The sequence below is a fragment of the Atractosteus spatula genome, chromosome 5 (genome assembly GCF_055471065.1).
Source record: "Atractosteus spatula isolate fAtrSpa1 chromosome 5, fAtrSpa1.hap1, whole genome shotgun sequence".
In the NCBI taxonomy this organism is placed as follows: Eukaryota; Metazoa; Chordata; class Actinopteri; order Semionotiformes; family Lepisosteidae; genus Atractosteus; species Atractosteus spatula.
This window is the reverse complement of record NC_142710.1, coordinates 51051893-51077826: the sequence shown is the minus strand read 5'-3', so window position 1 is coordinate 51077826 and position 25934 is coordinate 51051893. Positions and strand designations below refer to the sequence as shown.

General features: G+C 35.6%; 1 protein-coding gene across 1 annotated transcript in view; it reads right to left on the bottom strand.

The window, feature by feature from the left end:
* The window catches only part of cntn6 (contactin 6), a 129508-nt gene that overhangs the window by 14909 nt on the left and 88665 nt on the right, over nt 1-25934 (bottom strand). The window contains exons 5-12 of the mRNA XM_088917177.1: nt 22192-22287; nt 11502-11705; nt 9956-10058; nt 9300-9484; nt 8163-8305; nt 6593-6722; nt 5958-6108; nt 1296-1423 (exon numbers count right to left, since the gene is read on the bottom strand). Coding sequence (XP_088773303.1) covers nt 1296-1423; nt 5958-6108; nt 6593-6722; nt 8163-8305; nt 9300-9484; nt 9956-10058; nt 11502-11705; nt 22192-22287 — 1140 coding nt within the window. The remainder of the gene's footprint in view (nt 1-1295; nt 1424-5957; nt 6109-6592; nt 6723-8162; nt 8306-9299; nt 9485-9955; nt 10059-11501; nt 11706-22191; nt 22288-25934) is intronic.

The following is a 25934-nucleotide window of genomic DNA, read 5'->3' as shown; positions in this document are numbered from 1 at the left end:
GGGACACAGAGAAAGGGACACTTTAGAATAGCCAATGAAGCCTGGACACTAGTGTTTCTGGGATGCTGGGAAGTACAGAACCTGGCACAAGCCCATGTGAAGCCAAGAGGAACATGCACACTCCACACAAAGATTCCAGAGTTTTCCTTACTGAATCAATAAAGTTGTTGGAAAGTATGCTTTGTGCATTAACACATTTCTTAAAATTACCAGATTCATACATCACAGATGACAGAAACTAATTTTACATATAGGTTGTGGGCTCTGCAACATTTACAATAATTAATTAATTGTCCTTATAAAATGCCACCTGGACATCAAGAAGTGCACTGACTCTATAAGAGATTATAAATCCCACTTACATCAGTAAATATTTATAAATGATTACCAATTAAATCATTTGTTAATGAACACAGCTGTTGAACAGAGAAGGAGACTCCAGATGTATGGAAATAAGGTTTTTGGTTACTGAAATTAAAATTTATCTTCCTACACAAAAGACCCATTCTCCCTCTACTGAACATTAAATCTCATTAACTGATTTATAAATATCTGGCCAGGACACAAAATTGTGTCTCGAGTACAATCTCAATGTGAGCCTGGGAATCAGTTTTGGGTTTAGAAACTAAACAGTGGTGTACCAATGTCCATGTACAGTAGCAACAGATGTCCCTCATAAATAATTTATGAGGTCTAGCAGAGATGACTTAGAGTGACCTTTAAAAATCTGAAGGTGTTTTTTTAACACCTAATCATTTGTTTTATCCAGCTGAGACAAGACTTGGAAGATTAGTGGTAGAAAACAGCATTGAGAGGAAAGAAAGCAAGCTGACCAACGTACTGCATAGTAAGTATCTCTGCTTTGAGCATACTCTTATTTCAGTTTTTGGAATCCAATTTAATTATTTCTGTCATGGCAATTAAGTTGAAACTCAAAAGCTATATAAATTAAAAAGGGATATATTTAGTTGTTAAATCTACAAAATGCTATGACGCTAAGCTTTTTTTAAATCAAAATAAAAGATATAATGAATGGGTTTAGAATAGTTCAGCGCATATTGTACTTTCTCCAGGAGGTGCCAAAGTATTTTTTTCTTTTCTGGACGTAACCGCACGGCCAATAACTCAAAGCTGACAAAGCTTAGGATGAGTTATGTTACTGTCAGACTAGCAGGAACATAAAACAACTATATATTTCATTATCAATTTCATGGTTGGGTTATTCTTTTTTTTTCTTTTCTTATTTCTCAATGCTCATGCTGAAAAGCCAGTAAAATCCCAGTTTAAAAGCTTACCTTTAACCACCAAACTTCCTGTGCTGCTTGAAGTTCCAAATGGGTTTCTGGCAATACATGTGTATCTTCCACCATCAGATTTCGTAACATTGGTGATTCTCAGGCTTCCATCCTCTAACACAGCCACCCTGATTAAGAGAATTATATGATAGAAAATACATACCACCAATATCTTCAATATATAAATACAATGTTTGTGAAATTACCACTATCAATATTGATCTTTCTTTGTATTATAATTTGGAATGTGGAAAAAATGGAAACAATCAAATTTCTCAGGAAAACAAAATCTCAGTTTACTTTTTTAGAATCACCACATTGACAACAATTTTGCTGTGCTAATTGTACATTCATGGATGTTTGAGAACCTTGTTATCAACGAGCATACTAGAAAGACAGCAGTATTGCTAAACAAAGAATGACTCTTTTGATCATCTAAAACTTAAGCAGGTATAAAGACAGACTGTTTAGCTTTTCATATGCTGTATACCATTTGTTTGCTTTGAATTATTTTGTGGTCATAGTAATTATCTTGGTAACCCTTTTTGGAGGAAGGTGACTGGATTAAAGGATTCAATTTCCATGTATGAAAATATGCACTGTAGGACAATTAAGACTAAAGAAAAAAAACTAGGTGGGTGTTGAGATGTGTATTGGGAAGAGATACTGGAGCATTCAAATTGAAATGAATCTTTAACTTGAGCCTTATCACAAAGTAACGTGTGTGATTATATCAAAACATTAAAGGCCATTTTCGAAAGGTAATGAAACAAGGTATGAATATAAAGCAGCATAAACTACAGGGGGTAGGCTTCAGTGAAAGTGATAGGTCTGTGGTGTTTAAAAAAGGGATTTCAGCTTTAAGCTGTGCAAAATGAAATAAACATGAAACCAAATGTGCTCTCCACACGTTTCTATGGCTTTCTCTTGATAATTATATCCCATGAAGTTTCAATCAACAAATGAAGTTGCCACGTGTTTAACTGGTAGAGAAGCACTGTGCAGAAATACCAGTTCAGTCAAAGGGGCACAGCAGGTTATGGGATTCTCATAGCTTCATGTAACAGAGCTGATTGCTATTAATAAGGTGCCTGGACACCTCTGCAGTTTCTAACACAATTGGCACATAAAATCCCCTGATTCCATTTTAGAGGAGAGTTATATAAACAGTAGAATTGAAACAAACATTGGTATCATAATCCCGATCATATTAATCACTTGATAGTGATTTTCACCTTTTTGAAGGATCTGAAAGCACTATGTATAAGTATACAGACATTCTGCACCTCCAGCCAGAGTGCAGACAAAGAAGTGAAGAATTGCTTCACCAATTGGATTAAGAACTTTAGGTAGGCCAGATTGTGCAAAGTCAGAATGGAAGTTAGCCAGGACATTGGGATATCATTTAGTTTCATATACTCTAGATACTCACATGTATACTTCGTTCTTTTTGACATATTTATGTACTGTCAAGATGCAGACACTCTGTAATCACTATTTTCTGCTTCTCCATATGACAGCTTACTGTGGCATATGATGACTAATCAATAGTTCATTTTGCATGCCAGAGCAGGTTCGCTGATTTACTGAGAATGTATAGATAAATGGTGATTGATTTCAGAAGCTATATCTCCATAAGCAGAAACAGGAGAATACTTTAGCTGAGCCATGCAAAATCCTGCTGTATGTATTCTTACCCACACTATGAAATGGTACAGAATTCCTTATCTACCCATATTTAACCCTGAGAGACTCTCATCGCATGTCGCCATACTGTATTATGACATTCAAAATATGTTTGACCCATCTGAGAAAGAAAAATTATGACCTGTAAATTGCAATAATTTTAAATGAATAACCTGCATATATACTGTATGTGTATAATATAGTATACACAGTATATCATGGAGCAGGGCTTTTGATATAGTGATCATTATAAAGGGAGTCCCAATCTCTTAATTCATCATGGATCTGTGCTTACTAGGTCAAAAACATCATCCTTAATGTTAATTCCAGATGTCAATTACTAGATTAATCCTAGGAATACTGTAAATCACTGGGGTGGATATGGTGACAGAATACTTTGTAACAGGCAAATGGATAATAAGATTACTGGAAACCCTCCCACATGTTGCTTAAAAGCTACTCTTTGGCATTAAAATAGTCTACCACTTCAGGTGTTATGAATGATCCCACAGTAGGTGAGCATTAGCCCATTTAAAAAATCACCTGACATGGTTTAATCCCAGGGGTTTAGAGAAAAATGACAGGCAGTAGACATTAAGAAAAAAAAAACTGAGGTGGACTTTGAAAAATGTCAAAGAATGGGAATTAAAGGGGTCAAACAAACTCCAAGAAATTTAAATGGCTGTGCCTTGAATGCTTCCACTAAATATGTACTGTGTATGAGTTTAATTCATCATAAAGTATATCAGTGAAATTTAAGCAGGTAGACACACTTATTCCACCCACCCACACCCTGGTACGTCTTGCAGAATTGTTACTCACACTCAATGCCTTCTTATTCAATAACCTTATTTACCAGCAAGTTAGTCGAATTGCCATGGACACCAGAATGGGACCCAGTTATGCCATTGTTTTTGTTGGCTGGCTAGAAGAACACTTCTTTACTTCCTACACTGGCTTTGTCCCTGACCTCTACAAGCGATACATCAATGATTGCATTGGTGCTCCCACATGCTCTAATGACCCGTTAGAGCACTTCTCGCATCACGTCACCAATTTCCACTTGTCCCTCAAATACACAGTTAACATATTTTCCACTACTCTTCTGTTTCTAGACATAAACCTATCCATTAACCATCCCCGATCCTCTACTTCAGTCTATTACAAACCCACGGATTCACACAGCTATCTTCTGTGCATATCATTTCACCCCAAACACACTTAAAACTCTCTTTTCACAGTTCCTTCGGCTACGATGACTCTGCAGTGATTACATGGATTTTCAGAACCAAGCACTCAAAATGTACTCCTTTTTTTATCAACAGAGGACACCGCACCCATGTTCTTGACAGGGCCCTCATCCGAGTCAACAACTCAACCAGGAACCCCTGGCCTAACAACCGCTGTCCTTTGGTGCTTCCCTTCCACCCTAACACACTTTCTATCCCCAGGACCATTAATGACAACTTTTCCATCCTACAGGCTGATCCCTCCACTGGGGCCCTCTTTTCTGACTGCCCCATCATCTCATATCGCCTGCTGCCTAATCTGCGTAACCTTCTTGCTCATAGCTCCCTTGACCGCCCTCAACAATCATCCACACCAGGTACTTTCCCCTACAACAGAGCTCACTGCATCACCTGCAAGTACATATCTAACACCACACTTATTCAAGGCCCCTCAGGACAATTCCGGATCACCCAGGCAACCACTTGTACAGTACCTCCATCAACCTCATTTACTGTATCTCTTCCAGGAAATGCCCAGCTATCTATGTTAGGGAAACCGGATGACTAGGAGACTGCTTCAGAGGACATGTTAAGGCTGTGAAGATTAAAGATCTCTCCAAGCCCATATTTTTTCATTTCACCTCAGATAACCATGATCACACTTATCTCTCTGTCTGTCTGAAGGTTTTCTTAACTCCCATAGCAGAAAGACATCAGAAACAAAAATTATCCTGAAACTTGGTTCACACCTTCCCCCTTCTCTCAATGACACACTTGTTTTCATGTAATCTTCTCTATTCACATGCAGGTATCGACTTCACACCTCTCTTCACCTCTCTCCACTTCGCACCACCTGAGTGGCCTCTCTGCCTCTCCTCTGCTCCTGCCTCCTCCACTCTCCCAGATTTTGTTCTCCTATCCAATTAAATCTTTGCTGTCTGCCCTGTCTTTCTCACACCTGAAGAAGGCTCCACAGCCGAGATGTTGTGTTTTTTTTCTTCTCCTTTCAGCATGGAAGAAAACCTATTACTTGTTTCTTTGCAGCCTATACATGCTGATGCAGCTACGCACCTGACATACTTATTGGTGATTAAGAAGCACAACAAAGAGATACAGTTTATTTCATTCTCATTGGTTGCTAAGTCAGTTATTTCTGACAGGTATTAAATTTAAAAAGGAAGTAATTTATTGCATTATTGCATTATTATTGCCAAGGTACCCTAACAGATTTACTTAACGTTACATACTTCTCACTGGTATTAGTTTAGCCCATCTCAACTTTTTATTTTTTTAATATTTGGTGAAAGATCTTCTTTTAAAATACAAAAATGTGATTGCACAGGGCCCTTGTACAGTACTTAGTGCTACACCTTTACAGCTCCTGGGTTTTGGTTTCAATTCTGGCAAAATACAACTTGGAGGACCTTCTCAAAACCAACTTGTGTTTGCATGGGTTTTCTCTGGGAATGTAAATTTCCTTCCAACAAGACATACTTGATAACAAATCTAGACACAAGACTTCATTTGAAGAATGCTCCTGAATCATGTGAAGATTTAAAATTCATCTTGTAACACTTGCCTGTTCACCATTCTTTTCAATAATCTCTGACAATATCTGAATTCATACAGTGCATATACTGTTAAGAATATGAAGTGCAGCATTATGTAATTTTTACAGTTATTTGTGCAGTAAGGAAAATGTATGAGCTGTATCAAATGTATAATCAATACAATTCAGGAATCATACCTCTTACTTTCCTGAAGAATTTCACCGCCCTTCTTCCATGAGAAGGTAGCCCTTGGAGAAGCTTTTGGTCGGCATTCAATGGTAACTTCACCTCCTTTTTGAATCATTGTGGTTTTCCTCACTGGATTTTTGGAAAAATCTGGTGGTGATGCTGTAATAGAAAGTTCAAAAAGCATAAACAGTAAGCCTTTAAAACAATAGTTCCTATCATCATTATAAAGATCAAAAGCTACAGATTAATTATTAATTATTATTATTAAAGTAATTAAGGTTTATTAATTAAGCTTCATTTAATGGAGCTATCAGCTCCCTTTCTGTCTTGCTTCCAGGTAAAGGTATGTAAAAGGACTATGATGAATGCATAGGCCATTATCAAAGAACCTAAAAATAAAGCATACAGTACACATACTTTAAATTTATGAATTTCAGTTCATTTTGTATTTATTTATTGTAAGTCTCATTTTCTTATAAGATGTTCAGCACAGTGTTTTGCTTCAAAGTAATTAATCTTTCCTCACAGTAGGGGCATATCAAAATTGCATGTATTTAGTGTACATAACAGCTTTGTGACAGTAAATATAAAAGTTGTTCTTTTCTAAAGATGCAGGCATGGAAACAAACAATTTTCTTCTTACCGACAACCTTAAGCTCAGCACTAGCATAAATGGTTCCATGTCTGTTTTCTGCCAAGCACTGATACATCCCAGAATCCATCAGGCTGAGATTTGTAATGGTTAGTCTACCATTTTCTATCTGAATTCTGTCCTGGTTACATAATACAAGAAAAAGGGATCACAATAATTGCTTGCATTTATATAGTGCCTTTCACTTCAAATAATCTTCAAATAACCTACATATAGGTGGGGATCTACCCACTCAGCTTGGTCATATGCAGCAGACATTATGCCTCAGCAGGCCCGATCTTCTTTAATTAATTTATGGGCAAAGTTAGGGGCCAAATTGTAATATGAGCTCTTTAATAGTCAAGTAGTTTTGTCTCAGCTGAAAGATAACACCACCTACACCATGTGATCCACCTGTAAGATCACCATTCTAAGAAATTAGTTTGGAAATTCCGGCTGATAATGAAGATTGCCACTTTCTGGTCCACAAACACTACTTTTAGCACCATCCTGGGTTTCCTTAGAGGTCTTCCATTCCAGTACTCACCCAGACTAAGCCTTGCTAGAAGATCACAGTTCTTATTATTCCACTTTAACCATTTGTTTTAATCGGTTTACTTACAACATTTTTATCCAAAGCAAACTAAATCTGAACACATTTATATAGCTGAATATTTTCATGAAGCAACTGATTCCAGTATCTTGGTCAAAGGCGTAATAACAGTGCCTCACCGAGGAATTGTACCCACAAACTTCAAGTTACAAGTTCAGAGCCCTAACTACTAGTCCATACTGCTGTCAGTTAACCAGCAATTCTCAATTGTTCATGAGAATCAATGCTGGAAATGTTATTGGTCTTATACTTTAAGAAGAAATCTGTCAATTAGCTTTATAAAGCCAATTTAATCTCTCTCAGATGTTTGTGTGACCTTTACTTAGCACTCTCACTCCTAATTTAATATTGATTCCTCTAGCTGCCTAATTCTTCTAAGTGCATTGTCAATACACAGGTAAAACCTTGGCTTTACTAAGCACTTTATTACTACATGTGTTTTCAAGAAAATTCAAAGCAGTAGCATCTTAATACACCATTTTATCACATTTTACAATCAGCCTCTGAATGATAAAGGATCTTTTAATGGAAACATAGTACGTGAAACAGATTTATTTTCTTTACTTCCATTTTTTTTTTCAGGTGCATTGCTGACCTAATTTATTTTTTCCCATTAAATATCAATATAATATTTAGAAAATGATTACATGTGACATACAATAGTATCATACATGTATATTGACTCAGATAAGAGAACAGATTGGTTTATCAAGGTGAAACGCCAATATTTAAGAATTTATTTTCAGCTGTTCTGCTAAATATGTGAATTGTCTATACAGTATTTATGATATTTCTACATCTATAAACATAATTTCAATAAATAAATCAATCAAATGAGTCGGAACAAGGTGTGAACAGGATGTAAACAGGTAGTACTAAACAATCATGTGACATGTGACATCTCAGGCCCACTAATACCTACTGTATCAGCAAGCCATTCACCAGTAAACCATCAGGACTTCCACTCACCTCAAGAACCAAAAGTTCTCCATTTTTCAGCCACCTATATGTAGGTTTTGGTTTCCCACTGGCTTTGCACTCCCAATAGAGATCATCTTCAATTGACATGTATGCATCTTTTAATGTTTGGACCCAGTGAAGATGTTCAACATCTACAGATACCAACACAATTAAAAAAATCATCAACAGATCTCAACAAAGAATAGTCAGTTTCTATTCTATTCGGTTTGAGATGTACAGTAAGTATTATTAAAAACAACTATAAACTTTCCAATGCGCTGTTTAAACTATACAATTCTAAGAACCATGTACAGTATTACAAATTATTACAATAAAATATTCTAATGCATGCACTGCCAACAGTGGAACAAATACTTGATAGAAATGGTCAAATAGAAATTCCTAAACAGTATACAGTATAATTTGTTGTTTTTACTTATTTCTTTTAGTGACTATGGTTAATAGATATATTTGAATGTTACAAAACATAAAGGTTAATTGGTACAAATTAATTCCAGATAATCTTTTCTTCTTAATACCCTTACACAGTTTGAGAAAAATAATAGTTATTAAACTCAGACTATATAATTAATAGAACAGCTATTTGAATTAGACTTGCTTCAATGAACTCTGACAATAATGAGATAACTTCATTCATAGCAATGCAGCCATTAGGTATATTATGTTATCTGACAAATATAATTAGAGTATCAGTTCTTGAATCCCTTATAACAAATTAAGATATAACACAAACAAACAGGCATTAAAGTATATATATATTTGAATATTTACTTAACTTCGACTTTTAATTTAAAATAGGCACTTCTAATTCCACAATTTTAGCATGCTCAGAAATATATTCTGTTTTCATCAGGATGCTAAATATAAATTCATGTATTTTCTATGGTTACAACTGAATATTTTGCATTTGAAATGCAGTCTAAAAAGTCTGAGACATGGAATATTTTAAGTGAAAACAACAAAAGACAGCCTTTCACAGATCGGAACTTTAATTTCCACATTTCTTCTTTAATCTAAAATGAATTACAAGTGTGAGATGCAAAATACAAAAAAAACGAAGTACATTTTTAAGCTGATATGAAAAGAAACTCTTTAGATTGAATCAGGAGGTGTAAATTGACATACCATAGAAAATCAGCCTTCCTTTTGCAACATTTCTTCCTCTTGAGTTCTCAGCAATACATTCATATATCCCAGCATCTTCTGGTCGGAAATATGGGATTTCAAGGACTCCATTGGAGCTGTTTATTTTGACCTTGCCAGGAAAAGGATTACCATCTGCTCTTCTCCATGTTATGACAGGAACTGGGCTAGATATATCAAAAAGAAAATGTTAATTAATGCCACATATGTTTGCACAGGTACTGGCAATATTGCATTTAAAAAAAACTTGTGTATTTCAAAATTAAGAAAAAGCAATCAATCGCTAACAGAAATGCATACAATTATGTGACCATGATTTCTGATTAATGCAGTTACTCTGTGTTCCTTACTATAAAACTAATTGATTTTTTTTTCTATTTTGGAGAAATTTATTTCATAGAGACTCATAGAAATATATACATCTGTTCTGAAAAACAAGTCACTTTCTGTTTGAGTAAAATAATATTGACTTTTTTCCAAAACTTGGACTACTTTTCTTTAGTAGTGAATTCAATTGAGTTGGGTTGGGTCACACATCTTATTTTGGTAGTTAACATTACTCCAGTTCTACATTACATTATTATCCAAAGTAATTACTTTGCTTCTGTGGCAATTACTGAAATTGATACTGTACATACTTTCCCAGGGCGAAGCATTCCAACTTTACCGAGGATCCTTTAGCAACAGAAACTGTGTCTGAGAACTGCACTTCTATTTTTGGCTCATACTCTCCCATCACAGCTGTTAAAAAGAATAACAATTACAGGCAAACTTACAGACATAGTACTAGGAAGTCTCTTCAGTAAGATAAATTATAACTTACTAAAATATCCAGCTAACTTCTATTATGTGGCTCTGGGGTAAGGATCTGCGCCTGTGACTGGAAGGTTGCCGGTTCAAATCCTGCAGCAGGCAGAGGAATCCTACTCCGTTGGGCCCCTGAGCAAGGCCCTTAACCCCAACTGCTCCAGGGGCGCTGTACAATGGCTGACCCTGCGCTCTGACCCCAAGCGTCTTTCACTGTCTGTGTCTCATGGAGAGCAGCTGGGGTATGCGAAAAGACAAATTCCTAATGCAAGAAATTGTATAGGGCTAATACAGTGATGTTATGTTGTGTTGTGTTATGCTATTTTAGGTTAAACGGAACACAACTGAATCATGTCATTAAGAGATTCATGTCCAAATATGAGAAGAGCATCAATTTTCTTCTTTTTTCTGTACAGTACAACATCAGAAAGCACCAAGTTGATAGCCAAGTTTGAAAAATTGAGTATGAGCTGATTTTAATGATGTTGAAAGTCTATTCAGTTTTACAAAATTCATGGAATTAATTAATAAGTATTTACAATATATTTAATTGGTATTTATTTTCCTCCAGAGAGCTGATAAATAATCCACTGATGATAATCAATTTATTGCATTGATGAATTGATTGATTGGTGTCTTTATCCAAAGATACTTACAATCAATGAGCTAGTGTAAAATAATAACATTGTATAAACCATATGGAAAGATGGATTAACAAAACAAATACAGTAAGTTAATATGCTACTGTATAATACAAAGACCAAAAAATACACCTCAGAAAGTACAGTCTACCATAACAAAGCAAAAGAAATACAGTACAAAGCACAGAAATGACAATGATAAATCACATAATCTAAAGGTAGAGATTGAACAGGTGGGTCTTAAGGAGGTGCTGGGGGGGTTGTCATCATAATAATTTCCCTTTTAATGAACCATTTCACGGTATGTTTTATGATACTGTAATATTGCAATTAAAAATACAAAAAGGAAAGTAAAATGTATAATTCTTAAAATATGTGGACACAAATGGCAAAAATAAACCTCTCCATCAATCCCTAAGGTAGCCACTGTACAGGTGGGAACATTGCCAGCACTAGGCTCACTGATTCACAATTTGCCTCATGCCTCTGCAGGGATCAATGTTATTTAGGCACCATGCATATTAACCCTCTTACAGTTTCTGAACAAACTCTGATACAGCCTTGGTTCTTGGCAGCTGAAAGACAGGTCATTAATAAACTAATGTCCTGCTTACATGCAGCAAGAAACATAAAAGCACTATTTGGCTCAAACTACTCTTTTCAGTTTTTCATTGTTCTATATAGAATGGCAAGCTTGGTACACAAAACTGAATAAAAGCCAGTTTAAGAGTCTTACCATCTGTACGTAATACTACAGGAGTTGGAGAACTGAACACTGTGGCATTGGTTATAACATTCCTCACCACACAGGTGTAATTCCCCACATCTGATGCTTCTACTTTTGCTATGTACAAGTTCCCTGTCTTTTGTGAAATGAAGCGACGGTTGTCCTGCTGTACAAAGTTGAAAGCTTCATTGAAAACCCAGGAATACGTGAGCTCTACAAAGAAAAACAAAACACAAAGTTAAAGAAAAACAAGGTACTGTAGCTTCCAAGCATTGTTTCTGCATGGGACACCTATACAGGAAATAAAGACATCACAGCCCTGCAAGGCTGACTTTCTGAAGAGCACACATTTCGTCTGGTGTATGTACTGTACTATACGTTCCTGTGCCTGGCTGGAATGACATTCATTTTTTATGTGAAAGTGGGAAATGCTGTTGGAGGAACAAATGTATTTTCATCTGTCTTCAGGGTATAAAGTACATAAAAGACTGGCTATAAGGGTATAAAGTACATAAAAACACTGGCAAAATGTGTGAAGCAAAACTCTGCTGTATTAATTAATGCCACCATCTAACCAGGTGACAAACACAAGGTAGAACTGATACTAAAATGACTAAAATGAGTTAATAAAGAGGCCAATGAGACAATGCTATTCTACATCAACAGAAATGAAAATCTAAAAAAAACTTGTTAATTAGGTAACTAAAATTAAGTATTAATAATTATATAGTCCTGTGTTAATAATTGCACAGTCCTGTAGAAATGTAATTCCTTACAAATTAAAATAGTAAAATAAACTGCATGCACACAGTTTCATCTCTTCATAGAAGACAATCTAATGTAGCATACACACATCTTGCACAGACTTCAGTCCGATAGTCAATCAGATTTCAGTCTGATAGATAGAACCTACAGAACTTGAGCATAGGACAAATCCTTATTGGCAGGAATCTAGCCCAAACAATGATTAAGAACAATTTTGACCATAGGACACTCTGAAGTAGAAATAAACTGGTATTAACTTCTGTTAAAACTCTATATTCTTACCATTAGAAATGTAATGATTTTGAGTCATACTTTAAAACGCAAGTGAAAAAATGCAAGTGTCCTGTCTTGAAAAGATACTAAAGTATTCAAATATAAGATGACATCCAAAATGTACTTATTAATACATATCTTGAGTCTAAAATTAGATGAACACTGAGTTGAAAACTATTCATTTTATGTTATTGTATTGCTGACTTTACAAAGAGTAATATAATCAGCTGTAGAATGTTTGGGAACACATATCTTGTCATGTCAGTGTTTTTTCAGTATTTATTCCTGCTGTGTTGAAGCAAATGAAAAAACAAAACAATGGGAATTTCTATGCTAAATGGCTTGATCATTCTAAAATGAATCAAAGAATGTGTATGATCATGCTTTCAGGAAAGTATATGGTTTCCAACTTAGAAAATAACATTATTTTATTAACATTGTAACTTCTGCTTTCTTTGGAATATTTTTTTGCAATATTTAGATTTATTCTATGGTTGAACAGTCTGTGAAATTAATATGTATGTTTCAGGTTTAAAAAATATAATTATGATATACCTATTCACTTTTATCCTGACATCCTTTTAAGTATATCACTGCTTAATGAGGCAGAAAGGAATACAGCACAGAAGGGTCTGGGGACATCAATGCCAAAGAAGAAATTAAAAAAAGAAAGCTTTATATTATGTTGCAATGTATTATGTCCCTAAGCAACCTTTTAGTTTTTCGCATGCTGTCAAAATCCTCATTTGTTACCTCAAAGCACAAATGAATTAAAATACATGTGGTATGGGTCCTGTGTTTCAGGAAAAAAATGTAACATTGAATCCCATAACTTTATATGAGAACAGAAAGTATAACAGTTTATCAAAGATAATGAATGTACACGAGCTGCAAAGAGATTACCAGCACCATGAGAAGCTTTAAAAACATAGCTGAAATAAAAACTATGTGGTTCAATTTAAATGTCAGTTTTCTGAGGGATTTCCTTGAATTGTCCACTCTTCTGCTGAGTCCTTGCAATATCCACCAGCCAGGGAATATAGCTTTCAGTTTTCATTCAGATTTTAGTAAAATCATTGTTATTGTCTACTCCCAGGAGTTCCTTAGAATTCCAATTCAATTTTCTAACCTAAAATTCTAAATTTAGATTTTCAAATTCCAAACTTAGGGTTTTCTGTGCAGTTCTGCTAGAATGCTTTCTTTTTTTTTCAAGAACATATCTATGCCTCTATGAATTATGCATATTTTTCTCTTTAGTTTTCTTTATTGCCACTATACGATTCTGGTGGGATTTCACACTTCTGAATAATATATCCAGGCAGTACACTGCCACTGCACTTCTCAGCTTGCCTTGAGCCTGTTAATGATGGTTACTTTTAACTTACTACTACTTTAGTATTCATTTAATAATTCATTTTAACTTTCTCTTGACCCATAATGTATTAGTCATCAAAATGTGTTTCCTATTTCTTTGTTGAAATAGTATGGCTGAACCAGCTTAATTAAAACTCCCCTACATCAATTACAAAGGTATATGCTCATCTAATAAAATATACACTTCTTGTAAAAGTTTTTTATACCATTTTCCACAGTAGGAATCACTTAAACATACTGTATGCTATGCTGTTTTTATGTCAAAGCAATTAAAATGAAATATGCATTTTATATGTGTGTAACTAGAACTAACTATAAAAATAAAAGGATAGGAATATATAAATCCCTGAATTAGCAAATGGCTATTTCATATTATATTTTCATATGTCTATGCATATGTTTTAGTTTTATAGGCCATTTCAGGAAATCATAATCATCCCAATAGCTATATATATAACATCCCTCATTTGAGGTACTACCAATCCCGATATCAAGATTTAGAACAAAAAGACAAACATACAAGACTTAAGAAACCAGGAAACTGCAAAGTAAAAGATGCAAAACTTGATTTCACAAAACTTGAGGAGCTCCTGGCTGTTGATTAATTTGAAATCTTGAAATCTTAGAGAATGCTGGACTGTCAGCATGAAATTATGCTGGTGGCATTGAGTTTGTGTAACTAAGAGGAGAAGCATTGGGTAGGATTTTTACAAACATACAGTGGGTTTGTTGATCAGCTGCAGACAGGAAACTAGTCACAAAGGAAAGTAAATACAGCAATACTACATGCAGTTCTTTGCCATATCTAAATTCTTTATCGTATAAATATTCATTTTTTAAATATTACAAATAGTTTGGCTTCCTTACCAAAGCTCCCACAAAGGAAATCATACAACCCAGCAAAAAGTAAAACTGAGTTCATAATTTAATTTAAGATTTAATTTCGGTGCAGTATTCCCTTCGGCTATTTACATCTCTTATGTCTTCTTAAGAATTATGTTTTTTATTTGTTTTCTACAGTTATCACTTATCTGGGTATTTTAATTATTATTTAAAATTCTTGATTATGTAGTAGATTTAATAAAAATAACAATGACTGGTACATATATCTCTAACTTATAACTAAATTTATTTTATTAAATCTGCCTCATGCTCCTTAAGTTACCTCATGCTGACCTTCTACAGCGAGTCTATTCATCTGACCAGGGATTTCTAATATTTGGAATAGCAAGTGCACGTGTACTGTATGTTTTAATTTTGCTTGCGCCTCCTCTCTTGGTAGCCGATGGTAGCAATCAGTTAACACGATCTTTCTAATGCCTTTCCCAGCAATATGCAATCATGTTCCAGTCATAGAAATCAAACTTTTGGTTTTGTCACTTCCAATAATGATGAATGCAGTATTCTCCATTCTTGTCCTTTATGTGAGTGCAATGTGGTTTCGGTTTCCTATAGGCCCCAGCATGTTAAGTTAAAATAAGTTGTGAAAAATGTATTTATGGTTAAAAATCTTTTGTTATGATTTCCCTATAAATATCTTGGTACGTTTCAGTGAACTTTTACTCTTTGGGCTCCCAGTTGGCTAAACACCAGGGAGAGGGTAGATGTGCTGTTATACTCAGCTGGAGCACAGGCTGAACTAGATCCAGCTATTGTTTGATTCATTTCTGGATAATATTATATAACTATAATCAAGATTAATAAAAAAACAAGACTCCACAGCCTGGTCAGCACTAACCATTTAGGGTTGGGATTAATCAAGCACAGCTTTCTCAGGATTTCCTGGCTGCAGGGATGCAAGAAGTCACAGAGCAGTTCAGCGACGTTTTGAAGCAGGTTTATTCAGATGGCCATCAAACTCACTGTTTACTCTGCCCTAAATCAGTCATTTTCATGGGCCTTTTATAATCCAGCCCTGATCAACGTTTTATGTTACCATAAATGTCACATCTAAGACAAGGTAACAACATATTTTTAAACACATAATTTAAAAGGCCTAACATTGTATAGGACTTTTTTAAAAGCAACACAGAATGCCTATTCTGATGCTCAGCTGTCTAAAAATACCACACATTATTTTAGTCAGTTAAAATCATCTCTGAAAGAGTCAAACAACATTGCTGCCTATTTTATCTGCCAGATTTCTTCACATAAAGGAAGGGTGCTTAATTGAATTCTGCATGGAAAATTACTGACAAGCTTGCAGTGAAGTCACTGAGAGACCTGCTACTCCTGCAATTGACACTAATTCTCCTGTCTGGCACTGTGGAGTGTGCACCATGTCAAATGATGAATGATTCTGTAGGAGAGTATGTTGTTACCTACTGTACGTAGGTAAAACACATTCTGCTGTACCTGTTAATAGTTAATATTTTCTTTAAAAAAGCCTTTAAACCTTAATCTTCATTAATCTAAAACTCCTTCTGAGATGCTAAAACTGATTAACATCCTTAAAGCAACGGCTGTAATATGTAGTAAGAAATTATTGTAGACTCCAAATTAAAAAAAGGAAAATGTAATAAAAACACGGGATATGTCGTGTGGCATTTTTTTCTTCCTCAATTTGTGTCTCAAATAGATTTTTCCGTTCACTTACTGTATTTATAAACTTAATATGTTCATGGAGGATGAAAATGCATTTACTGTATTTATAAGGCACATACTGTATGTTTTCCTGATTGTGGTTTCAGAGGATACATGGGCAGTATTCATTAAATGATCAAAACATCTTGTTCTTTTGTAATATACTGTACTGTACATTGTAGGAAGAGGCACAGCACCAACAGTTTTTTTCATATTTGCTTGTTACGTCCCAGTGTGTGGTCTATGTGTGTTTGTTGTTATGTTCCACACTGCTGACCTTGATTGTTCTCCCACCCCATTGGCCCACCATGATACCACTGTTTCAGTACGAAATCATCATCAGTCACCCTTCAGCCAATCAGAGTGCATCTTATTCAGTATATAACATGGAGGTTTTCAGGAAGGAGAGGCCTTTTGTTTGACTTTGGTCCTGCTCGGCTTTGGTTATCGCTTCGCTTCTGATTTTACTTCGGCTTTGTTGGTTTGTTGTTTTGCTTTGTTTGTGTATATTTTCGTATAGCTTTGGCTTTGTACTTTTGTTTGTTTGTGTTTATCCTTGTTTCGCCATTACCTTGCCCTAAGGTGTTATATGTTCAACCTTTGTGTTCTTTTGTACCCTGTTCCTGTTAATTACTCACATTTTCCCTTATTTTGTATTCCTAGTTCACTTGTGTTTTTGTGTGAAATTTTGTGTATAATGTTAGTTTAGGTAGTTGTTGGGTACATTCTACACACTTAGTTGATTTTGTATTAGTAACACTAGTTTAGTACAGGTGAGTGCCGTTTGTCTTGTATGGTTTTGGGTAGTCAGTGGAGGTTAATTAGGGTGTTGAAGACGCAGAAGACCGTGTGTTCTGGGTTTTCTTTTGTAGTCAGGTTAGCTTTCCCTCACTTTCCTAGCCAGCTCCATTTTGTTTGTTATTTTCATTTCTTTGGCACCACTTTAGTTCCTGACCCCTGTGTGTTATTGTGTCTTACCAGTCACTTATTCAACTTAAAATCATCACTTTTGCACCCACCCTTGTTATCACACTTCCTAGTCCTTCACCAGAACCCACCTCCTTCCAAAAATTATCCTAAATGTTACACCCCTTTACCCATAGACACTTGGGGACATAACATTTTTGGGGGCTTGTCTGGGATATCAAATTCCTGTTCTAAGAATTGTTTTTTGTGTTGCAGAATTTTGGTGTTGGTACTTTTGTGCGTTTTGGGACTGGTTAGTGTTATTTGGTATTTGTTTATTGAATAAGGACTGGTATAGGATTTTGATTTGTGGATTGTGTTTTTGGCAAAGTACTGTAGTTATGGCTACTTTTGATTTACGAAAGTTTGTGGAGGAACCTTCCTTTGAGCAGCTGGACAAGTGTAGGAAGGACGAATTGTGCCAAATTGCTGATCACTTCTGGATTCAGGTATCGGAGAAAGCTCTTAAAAGGGATATGGAGGCGCAGGTAAAAGCCCAGATACGCCAGGCAGAATTTCAATTGCGCCTTGCAATTTGTAAAATGGAGGTTGAGGCGGAGAAAGAGGTTAAGCTCCAACAGCTTGAACTGTAACCAAAAAGGAATTTGAGCGAATTGCCACATCACTTAGTTGGCCTAAGGAGGTCTGGTCACTGCTTTTGCAGTGTAGATTAGTGGGCAAAGCTCAGGAAGTTTGTTCTACACTTTCTTTAGAAGAAAGTTTGCATTACGATACTGTGAAAGCTCCTATATAACGGGCATACGAATTAGTTCCTGAGGCTTATAGACAAGGCTTCCGAAATCATAAGAAAGCGTCAGGCCAAACGTTTGTTGAATTCACTAGAGAGAAGGGCACTCTCTTTGATAAAGGGTGTGTAGCCAGTAAAATGAGCGACTTGAACTCATAGCGTGAGTTAATGCTCTTAGAATTTAAAAACTGTTTGCCTGAACGTGTTGTTCTGTATTTAAATTAATAAAAAGTGTCTTCCTTATCGCAAGCAGCTATTTTGGCAGATGAGTTTGTGCTCACGCACAAGAACGTTTTCATGTCTGTGCATGTGGAGAAGACTTTGTCTACTTCCAGTTCACAATCTCAGTCTCCCCCAGTAAAAACTAGTTCCTCATGTCCTAAGCAAGAACGTGAATGTTTCTATTGTCACAGGAGAGGTCATATAATTGCAGATTGTTTGGCCCTAAAACATAAGCAGCAAGAAAAACAAATGAAAGGCCATACTCTACCCCCTGCCAGGTAATTTCCTAGTATAAAAGTTACCCCTTTAACTGGTAGAGAAGGACGTACACCAACTCTAACAAACCCCTTAACTAGGGCACAATCCAAATGTATCTTGTGTAGAAGCACTTTCACATATCCCTTTTCAATTCCTTGGACCAAGATACTAGAATTATACTGTATGGGGAGTGATCAGAAAAAGGCAGTGTGTCTGCAACAATAAATGACTGGGCTGCTCCAGTATCCCTCTATATCTGAATCGGCTTCTGATCCCCTGGTTCACCCGTTAACGAACTAACCCTTTCAAAATGAAAGGCTCATAACCAGGATCAGAAGTATTTTCCATTGTTGAAGGAACGACAACATGGGAAACAGCATGGCTAAACCCTACACTCTAAGCTTGCTGCTGCTTACGTTTTAGGGCTGTACAATCTGCAATTACATGACCTCTCCTGTGACAATAAAAACATTCACGCTTCTCTTTAGGACGTGAGGAAATAGTTTTTACTGGGGGAGACTGGGAACTGGGAGTAGATAAAGTCTTCTCCACACATGCAGACGTGAAAACGTTCTTATGCGTGAGCACAAACTCATCTGCCAAAATAGCTGCTTGTGATAAGGAAGTTACTTTTTGTTCATTTAAATAGACAACGCGTTCAGGCAAACAGTTCTTCAATCCTTCTAAGAGGATTAACTCGCGCAATGAGTCAGTTGCTCACTTTACTGGCTACACACCATTTATCAAAGAGAGTGCCCTTCTCTCTAGCGAATTCAACAAATGTTTGGCCTGACACTTTACGATGATTTCGGAAGCGTTGTCTATAAGCCTCAGGAACCAGTTCATATGCATGTAGGATTGCAGCCTTCACAGTATCATAGTGCAAACTTTCTTCCAGAGAAAGTGTAGAGCAAACTTCCTGAGCTTTGCCCACTAATCTACACTGCAAAAGCAGTGACCAGACCTCCTTAGGCCAGCAAAGTGATGTGGCAATTCGCTCGAATGCACCAAAGTACAAATCAACTTCTGTTCCCTAAATAGAGGAACTAAAGCAATGTACTTACTTACATCGAAGGTGGTAGAGAGTGGATCTTGCAAAGGAGACATGCTAGAGGCCACGAAGTGGGTTGGCTGCACAGCAGGGGCATTCCTTCTTGCTTATAGTTCAAGCTGTCGGAGCTTAACCTCTTTCTCCGCCTCGATCTCCATTTTGCGAATTGCAAGGCGAAATTCAAATTCTGCCTGGCGTACCTGGGCTTTTTCCTGCGCCTTCATATGCAAGCGGCCAAACGAACTTTCAGGCGAGTCTCGCTTTTTGACCCAGTGGAGACCGGAGAGAATGGTTCAAAGGGAGGTAATGTGGCCTCCACTAAGTCTTCAGCCACCCCCTGCACCTTGTCCTGTTCTTCCACAACCACAGCAGGTTTAGCACCAGCCCCAGAAGAACCGGCATCCTTGCTCGTTAGTGCAATGACCTCTAACTCCACCAACCTATCCATCACAGCTCTCTTGATGTCCCTTTTAAGAGCTTGCGTTGATACCTGGAAGTGATACGCAATTTGGAGCAATTCGTCTTTCCTACACCTATCCAACTGCTCAAAGGAAGGTTCCTCCACAAACTTCCATAAACCAAATGTAGCCATAACTACCTTGCCAAAGACACAATCCACAAATCAAAATCCTATACCAGTCCTTATTCAATAAACAAATACTAAATGACGCTAACCAGTCCCAAAATGCACAAAAGTACCAACACCAAAGTTCTGCAACCCCAAAATAAATCCTTAGCACTGGGATTTTATATCCTGGACAAGCCCCCAAAAATGTTATGACCCCAAGTGTCTAGGGGTAAAGGGGTGTAACATTTAGGATATTTTTTTTGGAAGCAGGTGGGTTCTGGTGAGGGACTAGGAAGCGTGACAACAAGAGTTGGTGCAAAAGTGATGATTTTAAGTTGAATAAGTGACTGTTAAGACACGATAACACACAGGGTAAGGGAACTAGAGTGGTGCCAAAGTAAAGAAAATAACAAACAAAATGGAGCTGGCTAGGAAAGTGAGGGAAATCTAACTTGACTACAAATTTAAATCTTTTTGTTTGTACTTGGGAGTATTACATTTGTAATTCTATAGATTTGTTGTAAGACATGTCCCGCGGATTTACTCTTAAGCTATCATTTTCGTTTTGTTGTTCATTTATATACAGTACTCACATTTAGACACTTATTCTGTAATGAAAGGGCTTTCTAGTTTTGACTCAGTGAAAATGAATAGACCAATTTAGAATGTACAGCACATAATTGTAGCTATTACTGTTAGAAGAAGAATATGAATATGAATATCCAGACATAGACAGCAATGAAAACTATTTCATAACCACATGGTTCTAGTACATAAAAGTCCTAATAACTGTGATACTATTGAAATTGCCTTTGAATGTAAATATTACAGTTAGGGTACCACTACAAAACATGTAGAGTTGGTTCCTGACAAAGGTAGCTTTGAATAATATTAACAGCTTACAAGAGGAATATTAATGCAACATCTCTAGCACTAAATGTACCTTAATATGGTTTTGACAGTACACAATACCTTCACAGAGTAACAGACAGCTTGTTTTATAACTGAATAAAATGTTACTTTGGCTGGAAGATATTCAGCTAAATGGAAGTTTTTAACTGAAGTTTTGAATGAATAATAATATTGAATCAATCTCACACAGCTGTACTGTATGTAATCACCATCATTATGGACATTAGCTGTATACTGAACACAAATACTGTACCTCTCTTCACATTTGTCTCAGGTATCCCCCCTCCACCCCATCCTCACCTTGCAGTTACCCCTTGGTTCACTCTGTCTAAATGGGGTTTGAGCCTCCTTGTCCTATGGTCCTACACATTAACCAAGGGAAGCTAAACCTATGTCACCAACTACCCAAATATTCACAAAGGATTCAATTCTTGGATGTTGATGTCCCTAGTGAACTAAAGAATAAACCTTAAACATTAAAACAAAAAAGCAAGTTATTCAAAACTGACATAAACAAGTCACTAGTTTTCTGGAAAACAGGCAGCAAAAGGGTGTCTTTTCCCCCCCTTTCCTGTATATCAACATTTTAAAATTGAATATCATCTTCCAGAAAGGTGAATTCACCCATTAATAATATACAAATAACCAAATCTGTAATAATATTCCCTTTCATTTCATTCCTCTTTTTCATTTCTTTCTTTGGTTGCATTTACTTAGTAGCATGTATCGTCTAAGGTGAGGGATCACCTGGAGTTCATTAGTTCAGCCACTTCGTTCTTAGTGATTAGTCATCATCTTGACAAAATGCATTAGAGTGGCCTACAAGCTTGAATGGACAAGGCCATGGGCCAAAACAACAAACTAAACGGCCTGTCACAAAGTTAATAAATAATTCATTTAAATGTTATATTCTCCTTTCTGAACATAGAAATGCATTAATATTTCTACTCCACAACAGTAATGTATGCATGTTCCATACCTCCTGAGTGTGGTGGTGGGCCACAGAGCAACACCACAGCTTGTCCTTCCCTCACTGACACTGCACTCCTTTGTTTGCTGTTGAAATTGTCAAGGTCTAGAAGAAAGCAAGTAAAACATTTAATGGTTTTAGATTTTCTTTCAGGAAATTATTTATATAAACAGACACATTTATAGAATTTCATGTTAAAACAATTTAATGCAAATAATTACTTTAGATAAAACACATTTACTAAACTGTTATTAATCCTGCCTTAAGATAATTTTTAAACAAAATTGGAATTACCTCTTATTTTCTTTTGTAACCCCCACATTTGAAAAAATCAATTACTAACCAATTCACTGCACTATTACAACCCCCATTCCACTAAAGAGCAATGCGCACCATGCAAATGTTTGTCCATAAATTTACAAAGCATAGGATTGCTGCTTTGCCACTGCACAGCAAGCTATCTCAAGCTCGCTTAACAATGGTAGATTATTCTTCAATTGTACATCACCGATGAGTGCAGTGAATCCCAGTAATAGTGAGCTAATAACACATCATACACTCCACGCAAATGCATTTACTAATTGACTTACTAAGGATACCCCTTATATTTTATTTTCAAATACAAAATATTATACCTACTATTTAAATTTTTATGCTATTTGCTTATTTCCTTTCAAATTACCTTTTCAGTTATCATTTTCACATCAGATATTCTGTTTTTTTAATTGTTAAAATTCACATAACTGCATTTACTAGTGTGAAGAATGTCATACATTAACCTTGTGTTAAACTATTTGCACCAAGCTTCTTATAAGAATTTTATCTGAAATTCAATTAATAGATAATGATGAGAATTAATTGGACACTTTTGACAAAAGATTCATATAATGTGGAAGGACTATTAAAATTAAATACAGTTTTAAGGCCTCATTAAGACTTTAATATGACCTGTGATTACTCAGATACAAGATACGTCATTTTTGGTCCTGGCTGTTTTGCATATTAAAGCAATTGTATGTATTTCAAAGATGAGATATGGTACTATCCAGCCTTCTTCTATTAGTTTTTTATTTTTTTATACCATTAAAAAAATTATAAAGAGTTTGTAGGTATCTTCTGAAATTGACCTACATATCATGTAAACCTTTTTCAGTAACACCTGTCTTAGGTTCCAGTCAGTGCAATTATGTAGAAGGCATTTTCAATTAGTACCTACTGTAGGTTGACCATTAACATGAATGTTCTGGCTTTTTCTTGGCTCTGGAAAAATTATTGAACAAGACCCTGCATTTGTGGCATTTGACGTGACAATAAGAGAGCAATAAGAGTGAAGAACCCAGAGAATTTGGAGAAGGAAACAGAACCCTAAAGCTAAAGTCTGGTATGGAATACTTTACCATGGCTAAAGGATATGCAACTATTGTAAAAATGCTAAAAACATGCAAACAATAAGATGGTAGAAGAATAGTATAAAGTATCTGAACATTCTACTTCTTATGAAAGAAAAAAAACATAAAATGTTCAACCATTCTATATCTGTAGCAGTGATGTGTCATTGAGGTTCTGTTTTAAAAGTGAATTTTAAAATAAAACTTTAATCAGTTTCAAATCCTAGACTAGATTTGTCATGGATTCTAATATTTCCTTTAGGGCCATCTTTATGTAAAAAAATAGCTAATAAGGTGCAATGTACTGTATATTCAGAGCTTTTAAAACATTATAAAAAATATTAACATATTTCACAAACTATACAAATATATTAAAAATCAAGATGGCAAAATAGTTCACTTAATTTTGTTGTTTAAATTTTATATATGCTTAATAATATTTCTGCGCTTTGACTGGAGTACTGTTCTAAATTCTAAATTCTAAACTGTCTAGAACATGATTCCACAAGTCACATTAGTTTAATTTGATTTTTCTCTTTATGGACTCAATGATACTTATGCCAGTAATCTGTGGCCCCTTTTAGTTTATTGACTTTTAGCATACTGGATTGCACCTTCCAAAATACCCTTCAAAGTATCCTACAACTTTTTACCTGCTGTATATTAGCAGACGGAATTTAATCAATGCTTTGTCACATAAAATTCAGATACAATTATTAAAACTAAAAAAGGAAACCCAGACGTTCAGGAATGTTATTTACCTCATTCACAATTAAAAAAGGCAAAACTCTCTTAATTTTAAAATTAAAAGCTTTTTGTGAACAAACATAATGTAATTTACATTTTAGTCACCAGATACTGTAGGCTTGTTGATTATTGGAATAGTACTGTTCCATTGGATTAAAAACATATATATTGAGCTCAGACCGTGAGTTCATTTCAATGATTTGAAAAGCTGATGATCTTACAAGAACAGTAAAAGGTAGAACCATGCCCTTTAGTAATGAAGATCACTTGGTTGCTATCAGCATGACTGAAAGCAACCTGTGTGTGACAGAAGGTGTCAGGAGAATGAGATGTTCTGTTTTAACAACCAACAGATTAGTCCCGAGAAACCAGGCTTTGTGAGAGACAGGTCATGTTCTGGAAGGTAAACAGTCACCACACCAGTCTGGGACCATCACATCACAGTTGATCCATCTGTGTGATGGTTTTCATATTGCAGCGCAAGTTATTGCCAAGAGTAAAACATCTTGGTGTCTCATTAGAACTGTAGTTAAATGCTATTTTAACATTCAATGGGGCCTTCCAGTTGATATCTAGGATAAAAAAATCACAATTTTCTCTGGGCTAGAAAACAAAACTTTTCAGTCTTTTTTCTCAGGATGACCCAATTTGGACATAACTGATTTATTATTATTATTATTACTGGCATTAATACCTTTACGCATATCTTTAGTTTTTTATGTTTTAATAACAAGATCAAAGTCTGAAAACAACCTATTGTTGACAATGAGCTGCCCTCTGTGTTAATGACAGATGAGCATGATTTCATTGGTCTGTGTTTCAGTAACTGTGAGTTATAGGGTCATACTTTTAATCAACAGTAGATTTCACTGTACTGTCAGAGTAGTGACCAATGGTATGCAGGGCTTTTTCATGGTCACTTGAGCAGATCCTGTATTTGGTGATGATGATGATAGAAATTGTTAACCGTGTCTTCCAGGATACTGTAATTGTCACTAAAAAGACAAATCCACAGTTGACAAAGCAGCTAAAAACAATAAGATTCAATAACACAAAGGTATTGATCATTAATGCTTAATTGTAATGGAGGTGTGTTGTACCATCAAAATGTATTCATTTAATATTCACTTAATTCAGGTTTGAATAATGTTGGTTTATATCTGAAGTTTAATTTCACATTTATTAGATTTATATAACAGCAGTAAAAATTAAAAGCATAAATACGTTTAATAAGAATACATATTTTTTTCTTATTTATTCATCATGTAGCAATGCTGGGAAAAACCTTTTGTCAGTATTGTAGAAGATGGAGCTTTTAATTTGCTGTAACAATCAGAAATTGTAATAAATTGCAAGAGTACTTGATGACGTTTAGGAACAAATCAAACATAAAAATGTAGTCTCACACAATTACACTATTGTGTAGTCATACACAATATAAAATGTATCGATATAACCCAATCATGCATAACATGCAACAAACATAATCGAATATATCTGTGAAACGATACTGCTGTAAACACGGAACGTTGATCATTCACTCAGGGATAACAAAGTTAAAAAGTTAATAACTTCAGAGTTAAAATATGCACTGACTATAATGTGTTATGGTCTAGC